Source organism: Chlorocebus sabaeus, chromosome 20 (genome assembly GCF_047675955.1).
Source record: "Chlorocebus sabaeus isolate Y175 chromosome 20, mChlSab1.0.hap1, whole genome shotgun sequence".
In the NCBI taxonomy this organism is placed as follows: Eukaryota; Metazoa; Chordata; class Mammalia; order Primates; family Cercopithecidae; genus Chlorocebus; species Chlorocebus sabaeus.
In genome coordinates this window covers 9965726-9977713 of record NC_132923.1, presented here as the reverse complement: position 1 = coordinate 9977713, position 11988 = coordinate 9965726, and the positions used below count along the sequence as shown (strand labels likewise).

At 45.0% G+C, this 11988-nt stretch overlaps 1 protein-coding gene across 1 annotated transcript; it reads left to right on the top strand.

The window, feature by feature from the left end:
- Window positions 1-1257: 1257 nt before the first annotated feature.
- LOC103223965 (protein S100-A7) lies at window positions 1258-2477 on the top strand. Its single transcript, XM_037997552.2, has 2 exons — window positions 1258-1398; window positions 2313-2477. The coding sequence occupies exons 1-2, from the start codon at window positions 1258-1260 to the stop codon at window positions 2475-2477; spliced, it is 306 nt and encodes a 101-aa protein (XP_037853480.2).
- The last annotated feature ends 9511 nt before the right edge of the window (window positions 2478-11988 follow it).

The window sequence follows — 11988 nt, the reverse complement described above, 5'->3', positions numbered from 1 at the left end:
GCTCTGCCCCCACAGAGGGTGGAGGGCTAAGGATCCCCTGTGAATGCTTTGGAGGCTCTCCAAACCCCAAGGCCTGGGACCCCGACACAGCATAGCCCTGGCCAGATGGCTTGCCCTTACCTGGGTAAGGTATTGAGCAGCCAAAGCTCCCTCACTCCCTACCACAACCTGCAAATTCTCAGGCACCCTCTGGGCACAGGGCTTGGCGTCTAGCCTTGGCCTCAGAATCAAAAAAGCTTTGGGTGGCTCCTCTTAGTCAGTTGCCAGCATGGAGCTTTCTCCTGCGTTGAGAGGAGTTGGGGGTTTATTGTCAGACACCCACACGCGTTAGCCAAGGTCCTTTTCTGGTTCTTTGGAAAGTGTGGGAAGTGAGAGCTGCACTGTCCTATTTTTCAGGCTTGGGGTGCAGGCCAGCCCAGACTGACCACCGGCTGGACAATTTGCTTTGGGAAGTCAGACCTTCTTATTTAAACAGGGTCAAGCCTTGGTGATTCCGAGAGTGCAGATAATTCCCAAGAGCAGACATGAAGCGACAACCACCTCACTCCCATCCCATCCAGCAGCTTAAGAACCAGGGGGTTATTTCTGTTCCTTGTAACAGAGGCCATTCCCATTTCTCATTCCCAGGGGAATGCAGGAAGGGCCCCCCTGTGCTCGGGATAGGGCTGTGTTTCCTGTTCACACTCACATCCGTCCTCACATGTGCACCTGGAGCCTGCACGCACCGTGTCATGCAGGGCTTGCACTTGAGTCAAGGTGGGGCCCACGGTGTCTGGTTCCTGAAGCAGCCCAGGAGGGTCTGAGACCAGATCACCAAGGCCATTGTCCTGCCCCCGTGACTCTCACCCTGGCTGTGAAGCTGGACGAGATGGATTTGGTGCTGTTTTAGGAGTGGGGTCTGCCATGTGCTGGCCGAGGCTGGGGGGTCCCAGATCAGTTCTTCCATGTGTTGCTGGCCCCCGACTCTCTCTGCTTCTCCCTCTCCAAAGCTCTGCCCACAGCTGGACTTCCGCCATCCACCTGCATCTCCTCTTGGCCCTGGCCAGGGTGGGCCAGGTCTCAGACTTGGTCCTACCCTCTCATTTTTGAGCAACTTATCCCATCACATTTTTAAAAATCGAGTTCCTTCTGTTCCATCTTAGGGCTGTTTTTCCTCTGCCCTCAGCCCTCCTTCCAACACCCTCACATGAGACCCTAACTTAAATGGAGGGAAAAAAATGGTTGTCTTTATTTCCTGAAGCCTTTGTGAAAGCCAAGATGAGCAACACTCAAGCTGAGACGTCCATAATAGGCATGATCGACATGTTTCACAAATACACCAGACGGGATGACAAGATTGACAAGCCAAGCCTGCTGATGATGATGAAGGAGAACTTCCCCAACTTCCTCAGTGCCTGTGTGAGTCAGGGTTTAGCTTCTCAATGTTGGTTGGACGCTGGCATGGCTGAGGATATATTTTACTATGTGTCTTTGGACGGGTCACCCTCATCCTCTGATTAAAACATTTCCCATTTGCAAATTTATTGCTTGGATCATATGGGAATCTAAGGATGATAGGCGAAAAAGTATGAAAATGGGAAAGAGTTATACAGATATAAATGAGGTTATGAGATGGTTGGCAAAGTGTGCAGCTTGAGGGCGGTGCATAGTCCCCTCCCAGTGCTCACTGACCCCCTCTCTGTGAGACTGAAACTCACATGCTCAGGTCCTGCTTCCCAAAGGCCCCACATCAACATCCTTGAGATTAATGGGAAAGCACTGGAAGTTCCATTGCTAGTAGAAATCAATAGCCCTCTTTGCAATAAACAAGACTCATTAGCAAATCTGAAAAAAATTGTGGGCTACTAGGTACCAAAGGGTCTAGATGACCAAGAGTAGGGAACCCAGAAGATGAGTTTGGTGGAAAAAGAGAAGAAAGAAGGGGAGGTCAGAGAAGGAAGAGAACAAAGCATGAGGGCCAATTTGGAGGCCCTGGGGTAGAACTAAGGTAGCCAGTGCCCTTAAAGGCTGGGGACAGGTGAGAGTGAGGCTGGGGCAGGGGACTGCTCTCCCCAAGGTCACTTAACAGAGCGCCTCGGGACAGGACCTACCTCCCATCTGAAGTTTGAGACAAAAAGTCTTCCTAGAGAACTCCAGGGATATCATTCACATCCTCACCCCAACTTCACCCACTCGCCCTGCACTCCCAGCCCCGCCACGATGCCTGTGCAGATCTAGGCATTTGTCTCTGTCTCTGCCTCCTCCTCTCCCCTCCCAGGCTGAAACTTGTTTGTGATGGAATTTTTCTTGTTTGTGTGTTTTTCTCCTCACAGGACAAAAAGGGCATACATTACCTGGCCAGTGTCTTTGAGAGAAAGGACAAGAATGAGGATAAGAAGATTGATTTTTCTGAGTTTCTGTCCTTGCTGGGAGACATAGCCACAGACTACCACAAGCAAAGCCACGGAGGGGCGCCTTGTTCCGGGGGAAACCAGTGATCCAGCCCCACCCAGGAGCCTCCAGAGACCCCAGGAACAATAAAGTGTCTCCTCCCACCAGACACTTGCCTTATTTCCTTCTTCTCCTTGGTGACCTACATTGTCAAAACTGCCAATTCCAGGCTAACTTTGTTGGAGAATCCCCGCCACCCCCATCCAGTGGGTCACCCAGGAGTAATGTCCCACCACCAATGTTCTCCCTGTGGCCTCCAGCAGAGCTGAGCTGCCTCTCACACAGGTCCTGGTGTCGGCCTCTGCCCCACTCCCTAAATGCAGCCACCACAGCAGGTTACAGGTGGAAGCTGGTAGAAGGCCTCTGCCAGGTCACAGCAATGCCCCTCCTTGTCAAGGCATGGACCAGGTCATTCGGATGTATTTAGATACTGCACTGAGAAGGAGCTGGCATCTCTCAGTGTGCCCCTGCCCTCCCACTCCCGCCCCAGCTGTTCTCCAGGGCTTGGGGAAACAGAAACCACTCACATAGGGATTCCTGGGTGGGATCAGGCTCAGGGCCCTTGTGGCTATGAATGGGAGGCTCAGTAGTTCCCTGAGGATGGGCTCCCTTGTCCTGTGGTCTGGACTTCAGGGGCTGTGTCCTCTCCCTGTGCTGTGTGCTTGTGTGCATGTGCCTATGTGGGTGACCCTGTGGAAGTGAGAGGGATTCACCTTGAAACTGAGCTGTCCTCCATGATGGTTTGCTAAATGCCAGGACTGGATTTCTGGTGATGAATGAATATTCCAGATTTTGAGGAGCTCAAAGTAGTCCAGGAGTCCAAATAAGGAGTCTGGCCGGAATAAGGCAGCACCATGGAAATGCCCTAAGGACTGACGCAGAGAGCTCATGCTGATTGTGATGAGAAATTGCAGCGCCTCTATCTGGTGGGTAATGGAACAGTTTGTTATTGGTAGTCTACTCCAGGCCAGGCACTGTGCTATGGGCTGAGGATGCAGAAACAAGCAGGACACAGTGCTGTCCTAGCAGAGCGCTGGCGGGTCTCTCCATACAGGCCACAACACAGGGTTAATGTTCACCCAGTGCTACTTCCAGGCCATGTTCTGAGCAGCCGCTCTTAGTATTCCTCCTTCTCTCTTACCACCCTGGTCAGTCTGCTGCTAACCTGTCAGTCAGGCAAACATTCTTCTTGGAGGAATCAGGCAACCATCTCAAAAATTCTCTTTCCATCCGACCAGCAGAAGTGTGTAGGATGTGTTATTTGCTCTTGTGAATGACTGCTGCACTCCACACTCACACCTCTGTTCACAGAGCAGCGCCTCCTCTCCTCATCAGGAATCTTCCTTCCTGAACATACTCTGCACCTCACCAGCATTCAGGACTGATCTGCAGTTTTCACCTCCAAATCCCAATGTCTGACCATTTGGTTTCTTCTCTCTCCTTCTCTCCCTTTCTCATTCTTATTCCACCTGTTCTTGGAACTCACAGAGACCTGCAGTCCCTGGGATTCCATTTTCTCTTCCCAGCCCCCTGCTGCCTTCTCTACACAGCCTGCCCCCCATCATCCACCCCAGAATTGCTCTCTTTCCTCTCTTAGCTCTGTTGCCCACTTTCCTTGGGCCACACCTTCCCTGCAGATCTCCAGCCTAGAACCATCTTCCCCATTTTCCTCCTCTCTCCTCCACCAGGACTGCTGGTCACTGCTCAGAACCGTCATGCCAGGGTCCCAAGGGTGGGTGCCTGACTTCCTGTCTGCCCAGCACTCTCTGAATCCCTCCTGTTCACCCAGCTGCTGTTATTCTAAGTATGTGCAACACACCCCCCGTCAGTATATCTCAGTATTTCATACCTCAATACCAATCTTTCAAACTACTGCCTCAGCCAGAAATGTCTTTTAATACTTCATCTGTCTCATTCACATTACATTTCAAGACTGAGCTTTTTGTCAATGTCTCTTAGACATTTAGAGGGTGAACCACCATCCCTTCACCCCAAAGAAATGATCTCTGCCTCATATGCGCCTCCCTCACTCTGACCCTACTCCTACCATAGCGGCTACATTACCTCAGATTCCCCTCGTGTCTTTCCATCCAGACTTGGAATCATGGGGGGAAAACACTGTTGCCTCAGATCTCCTGGTTACCCAGCACATAGCAGTACTGGATCCCAGCTCATAATAAGTACTCTATATTATTTTTTATTATAAAATACTTTTGTGCAAATTCTGGTCAATACCACTTCATGTAAACAGCAGTGCAAAATCTAAAAACTTCCAGTTTGGGAGGCAGCCTGTGCAGCTTAGGAGAGGACTCCAGAATGTGGAACCCAAAATCTGGAACTAGGCCAAAAAGAATAATGCAAATGACTGAAGAGCTTGACTCAAGCCTTGATCTCCGAAAAGAAGAGAGGGTCTCCCTGGGGTGCGGTTGCTGGACTTTCAAGTCCATTTCTAAAGTCCAGAAGGCAACTGGCCATCCCTAATGTGGGCCTGCCTTCCCTTTATATTTATTTATTCATTTATTTATTATTATACTTTAAGTTCTAGGGTACATGTGCACAGCGTGCAGGTTTGTTACATATGTATACATGTGCCAAGTTGGTATGCTGCACTCATTAATTCATCATTTACATTCGGTATATCTCCTAATGCTATCCCTTTCCCCTACCCCAACCCCATGACAGGCCCTGGTGTGTGATGTTCCCCTTCCTGTGTCCAGGTGTTCTCATTGTTCAGTTCCCACCTATGAGTGAGAACATGTGGTGTTTGGTTTTCTGTCCTTGTGATAGTTTGCTGAGAATGATGGTTTCCAGCTGCATCCATGTCCCTACAAAGGACATTAACTCATCCTTTTTTATGGCTGCATAGTATTCCATGGTGTATATGTGCCACATTTTCTTAATCCAGTCTGTCACTGATGGACTTTTGGGTTGGTTCCAAGTCTTCACTATTGTGAATAGTGCCGCAATAAACATACGTGTGCATGTGTAGTCATAGCAGCATGATTTATAATCCTTTGGGTGTATACCCAGTAATGGGATGGCTGGGTCAAATGGTATTTCTAGTTCTAGATCCTTGAGGAATCGCCACACTGTCTTGCACAATGGTTGAACTAGTTTATAGTCCCACCAACAGCGTAAAACTGTTCCTATTTCTCCACATCCTCTCCAGTAGCTGTTGTTTCCTGACTTTTTAAAGATTGCCATTCTAACTGGTGTGAGATGGCATCTCATTTGTGGTTTTGATTTGCATTTCTCTGATGGCCAGTGATGATGAGCATTTTTTCATGTGTCTGTTGGCTGCATAAATGTCTTCTTTTGAGAAGTGTCTGTTCATATCCTTTGCCCACTTTTTGATGGGGTTTTTTGTTTTTTTCTTCTAAATTTGATTGAGTTCTTTGTAGGTTCTGGATATTAGCCCTTTGTCAGATGAGTAGATTGCAAAAATATTCTCCCGTTCTGTAGGTTGCCTGTTCACTCTGATGGTAGTTTCTTTTGCTGTGCAGAAGCTCTTTGGTTTAATTAGATCCCATTTGTCAATTTTGGCTTTTGTTGCCATTACTTTTGGTGTTTTAGACGTGAAGTCCTTGCCCATGTCTTTGTCATGAATGGTATTGCCTAGGTTTTCTTCTTGGGTTTTTATGGTTTTAGGTCTAACATTTAAGTCTCTAATCCACCTTGAATTAATTTTTGTAAAAGGTGTAAGGGAGGGATCCAGTTTCAGCTTTCTACATATGGCTAGCCAGTTTTCCCAGCACCATTTGTTAAATAGGGAATCCTTTCCCCATTTCTTGTTTTTGTCAGGTTTGTCAAAGATCAGATGGTTGTAGATGTGTAGTATTATTTCTGAGGGCTCTGTTCTGTTCCATTGGTCTATATCTCTGTTTTGGTACCAGTACCATGCTGTTTTGGTTACTGTAGCCTTGTTTGAAGTCAGGTAGCGTGATACCTCCAACTTTGTTCTTTTGGCTCAGGATTGTCTTGGCAATGCAGGTTCTTTTTTGGTTCCATATGAACTTTAAAGTAGTTTTTTTCAAATTCTGTGAAGAAAGTCATTGGTAGCTTAATGGGGATGGCATTGAATCTGTAAATTACCTTGGGCAGTATGGCTATTTTCACGATATTGATTCTTCCTATCCATGAGCATGGAATGTTCTTCCATTTGTTTGTGTCCTCTTTTATTTTGTTGAGCAGTGGTTTGTAGTTCTCCTTGAAGAGGTCCTTCACATCTCTTGTAAGTTGAATTCCTAGGTATTTTATTCTATTTGAAGCAATTGTGAATGGGAGTTCACTCATGATTTGGCTCTCTGTTTTTCTGTTATTGGTGTATAAGAATGCTTGTGATTTTTGTGCATTGATTTTGTATCCTGAGACTTTGCTGAAGTTGCTTATCAGCTTAAGGAGATTTTGGGCTGAGATGATGGGGTCTTCTAAATATAGACATGTCATCTGCAAACAGGGACAATTTGACTTCCTCTTTTCCTAATTGAATACCCTTTATTTCTTTCTCCTGCCTGATTGGCCTGGTCAGAACTTCCAACACTATGTTGAATAGGAGTGGTGAGAGAGGGCATCCCTGTCTTGTGCCTGTTTTCAAAGGGAATGCTTCCAGTTTTTGCCCATTCAGTATGATATTGGTTGTGGGTTTGTCATAAATAGCTCTTATTATTTTGAGATACATTCCATCTATACCGAATTTATTGAGAGTTTTTAGCATGAAGGGCTATTGAATTTTGTCAAAGGTCTTTTCTGCATCTATTGAGATAATCATGTGGTTTTGTCTTTGATTCTGTTTATATGCTGGATTGTGTTTATTGATTTGCGTATGTTGAACCAGCCTTGCATCCCAGGGATGAAGCCTTCTTGATCATGGTGGATAAGCTTTTTGATGTGCTGCTGGATTTGGTTCGCCATTATTTTATTGAGGATTTCTGACTCATTGATCTGTCTAATGTTGACAGTGGGGTGTTAAAGTCTCCCATTATTATTGTGTGGGAGTCTTAATCTCTTTGTACATCTCCAAGGACTTGCTTTATGAATCTGGGCGCTCGTGTATTGGGAGCATATATATTTAGGATAGTTAGCTCTTCTTGTTGAATTGATCCCTTTACCATTATGTAATAGCCTTCTTTGTCTCATTTGATCTTTGTTGGTTTAAAGTCTGTTTTATCAGAGACTAGGATTGCAACCCCTGCCTTTTTTGTTTTCCATTTGCTTGGTAGATCTTCCTCCATCCCTTTATTTTGAGCCTATGTGTGTCTCTGCGCATGAGATGGATCTCCTGAATACAGCACACTGATAGGTCTTGACTCTTTATCCAATTTGCCAGTCTGTGTCTTTTAATTGGAGCATTTAGCCCATTTACATTTAAGGTTAATATTGTTATGTGTGAATTTGATCCTTTCTTTATGATGTTAGCTGGTTATTTTGCTCATTAGTTGATGCAGTTTCTTCCTAGCATCAATGGTCTTTACATTTTGGCATATTTTTGCAGTGGCTGGTACCAGTTGTTCCTTTCCATGTTTAGTGCTTCCTTCGGGGTATCTTGTAGGGCATGCCTGGTGGCGACAAACTCTCTCAGTATTTGCTTGTGTGTAAAGGATTTTATTTCTCCTTCACTTATGAAACAGTTTGGCTGGATATGAAATTCGGGATTGAAAATTCTTTCCCTTAAGAATGTTGAATATTGGCCCCCACTCTCTTCTGGCTTGTAGAGTTTCTGCTGAGAGATCCACTGTTAGTCTGATGGGCTTCCCTTTGTGGGTAACCTGACCTTTCTCTCTGATTGCCCTTAACACTTTTTCCTTCATTTCAACTTCGGTGAATCTGACAGTTATGTGTCTTGGAGTTTCTCTTCTTGAGGAGTATCTTTGTGGCGTTCTCTGTATTTCCTGAATTAGAATGTTGTCCTGCCTTTCTAGGTTGGGGAAATTCTCCTGCATAATATCCTGAAGAGTGTTTTCCAACTCGGTTCCATTCTCCCTGTCACTTTCATGTACAACAGTCAGATGTAGATTTGGTCTTTCCACATAGTCCCATATTTCTTGAAGGCTTTGTTTGTTTGTTTTTTTTTACTCTTTTTTCTCTAAACTTCTCTTCTTGCTTCATTTCATTTATTTGATCTTCAATCACTGATACCCTTTCTTCCAGTTGATCTAATCGGTTGTTGAAGCTTGTGCATTTTTCACGTATTTTTGTGCCGTGCTTTTCAGCTCTATCAGGTCATTTAAGGACTTCTCTACATTGGTTATTCAGTTAGCCATTTGTCTAATCTTTTTTCAAGGTTTTTAGCTGCTTTGTGATGTGTTCGAACTTCCTCCTTTAGCTTGGAGAAGTTTGATCGTCTGAAGCCTTCTTCTCTCAACTCGTCAAAGTCATTCTCCATCCAGCTTTGTTCCGTTGCTGGCGAGGAGCTGCGTTCCTTTGGAGGGGCTGAGGCACTCTGATTTTTAGAATTTTCAGCTTTTCTGCTCTGTTTTTCCCCCATCTTTGTGGTTTTATCTATCTTTGGTCTTTGATGAGGGTGACGTACAGATGGGGTTTTGGTGTGGATGTCCTTTCTGTTTGTTAATTTTCCTTCTAACAGTCAGGACCCTCAGCTTCAGGTCTGTTGGAATTTGCTGGAGGTCCACTCCAGATCTTGTTTGCCTGGGTATCAGCAGCGGAGGCTGAAGAGTGAATATTGCTGAACAGCAAATGTTACTGCCTGATTGTTCCTCTAGAAGCTTTGTCTCAGAGGGGTACCCGGGCGTGTGATGTGTCCATCTGCCCCTACTGTGGAGTGCCTCCCAGTTAGGCTACTCCAGGGTTAGGGACCCACTAGAGGAGGCAGTCTGTCTATTCTCAGATCTCAAACTCCAAGCTGGGAGAACAACTACTCTCTTCAAAGCTGTCAGACAGGGACATTTAAATCTGAAGAAGTTTCTGCTGCTTTTTGTTTGGCTATACCCTGTCCCCAGAGATGAAGTCTACAGAGGCAGGCAGTCCTCCTTGAGCTGCAGTGGGCTCCACTCAGTTCAAGCTTCCCGGCCAATTTATTTACCTACTCAAACCTCAGCAATGGTAGGCACCCCTCCCCGAGCCTCACTGCCGCCTTGCAATGAGATCTCAGACTGCTGTGCTAGTAATGAGGGAGATCCCGTGGGCGTGGGACCCTCCGAGCCAGGCACGGAATATAATCTCCTAGTGTGCCATGTGCTAAGACTCTTGGAAAAGCACAGTATTAGGGTGGGAGTGACCTGATTTTCCAGGTGCTGCGTGTCATGGTTTCTCTTGGTTAGGAAAGAGAATTCCCTTACCCTTGCACTTCCCAGGTGAGGCGATGCCTTGCCCTGCTTCGGCTCTCACTCAGTGGGCTGCACCCACTGTCTTGTACCCACTGTCCTGCACCTACTGTCTGACAAGCCCCAGTGAGATGAACCTGGTACCTCAGTTGGAAATGCAGAAATCACCCATCTTCTGTGTCGCTCACGCTGGGAGCTGTAGCCCGGAGCTGTTCCTATTCGGCCATCTTGGAACTTCCCCTTTATTTCTCCAGTTCATATTTCACCTGATAATATTCCATCCAATTGGCAATGGCACATACAAATTAGGATGGAGTGTGTGGACAAATACTTCTTCATCTTCTTGTCTAGGATTAGAAATCACCTTCTCAAGGGAGCTTTGTCTGATGTTCCTGAGACTATTTCACACTCGCCATGCTTATGCCAATGCAAGATACATCACATCTATTAGAATATTCTATTTACACATTCATGTCACCCCAGAGAGGTGATCACAGAGCAGGGACCAGATGTTTGGCATATAGTTCCTAGTTAAGATCCCAAATCCTGAGATATTGCTGATTTGCTATGGCAGGTCATCAAGAGGACTGTGTAATTCAAAACTTACCTAGGTGGCTTATAGAACAGAAGCAGATGGATGTAAAGGGGAGAGAGGGCCAGGAGATCTCTACAACCACAGCCCAGAGCTCCAAACAGTCACCAGATAGAAAATTGATTTGATTTCATCCAATATTCCTTCAAAAGGGTGTCAAGGAATAGGGTGGAGGCAATGTGTCATTCTACATTGGAAGGAGGATATTTTAGAGCAAGGTCTAAGGGCACAGGTCACATTGATCAGAATTCAACCTTTGTTCTAACACATAGTAGAGCAAGAATTTACTTGATTTGGAATAAGTAATAGCTACTGTACATTATACTGGTACTAAAGAGAAAGAATAATTGACAGCTTTATGCCCACACTGACATGATAGCTGATGTGAAAGAGATTCTGAAAGTCTAAACGGTCCTAAGAAATTCTGATATGAAAACATTCCAATAACTTTTTTTTTCTTTTTTTTTTTTCAGACGAAGTCTTACTGTGTTGCCCAGGCTGGAATGCAGTGGCACAATTTTGGCTCACTGCAACTTCTGCCTCCCGGGTTCAAGCAATTCTCTTGCCTCAGCCTCCTGAGTAGCTGGGATTGCAGATGTGCACCACCACATCCGGTTATTTTTTGTATATATATTTAAATTAATTATTTATTCATTTTTAAATTTAGGACAGAGTCTCGCTCTTTCGCCCAGGCTGGAGTGCAGTGGTGCAATCTCGGCTCACTGGAAGCTCCACCTCCCGGGTTCACGCCATTTTCCTGCCTCAGCCTCCCGAGTAGCTGGGACTACAGGCGCCCACCACCACGCCTGGCCAATTTTTTTGTATTTTTAGTAGAGATGGAGTTTCACCATGTTGGCCAGGCTGGTCCAGTAACTTGTGTATATTGCATAAATATACCCAGAAAGTTGTGAGCTGTCCGTGGTGCTGAGTTCACTGTGATGTCACTCCTGTCTCCCTTTGTTTTCTTCTGACTGACATTCAACCTTCTCTACAGGAATCTCTTATGTTCCCCCACATGCAGGTCGTTTTTGAGTAGGCTCCTGAAGAGTGATCTCAACTTTCCAGGAAGAAAAGAGGGCAAAGGAAACAATGTGAAGAGGAGCAGAAAATCATAGAAGACCATGTGTTTAATAAACAACCAGATTGTTTCCACATTGTCACTATAACCACACCATGACAGCAAACACATACATATCCCCTTACGGATCTGTGAGGTAGTTTCTTTGGTATTCCTTCCCAGGAAAGGGGTTGATGCATCATAGAGAATATATATATATATATATATATATATACACACACTAAGTGTGAGATAATATTTTATCATTTTTGTTACTTGTATTTTACAAGAGTTCTGACCAGCACCAGATAAACTGCAGTGCTCTCCTTTCTTTGGCCTCAATATTACTGAATTAAATAATTACTGCTTTTCACTAGGAGCATCATTTATTTACCATTATTTTAAATTTTATATTAAAACTCAATTTCTAGTAGAGTCTTTGGTTTCTTAGGTTTTTTTTAATCTAAGTAATTTAAAAATCTTTTATTATTATTTGCCATGTTTCAAACTAAATTAAAGCAGTTTATGTGAACCAACCAGTTTCTTTGGGAATTATACAGAAGGGCATGCGAGCCTTTATTTCATGCAATCCAACAATGTAACTTTAAATAAATTTATGGTGAAACTCC

Bases quoted from the DNA above. Each gene is read 5' to 3' on its own strand.
- LOC103223965 (XM_037997552.2), top strand. From the start codon at position 1,258: ATGAGCAACACTCAAGCTGAGACGTCCATAATAGGCATGATCGACATG. The intron at 1,399-2,312 runs GTGAGTCAGGGT...TTCTCCTCACAG, and splicing joins CCAACTTCCTCAGTGCCTGT to GACAAAAAGGGCATACATTA.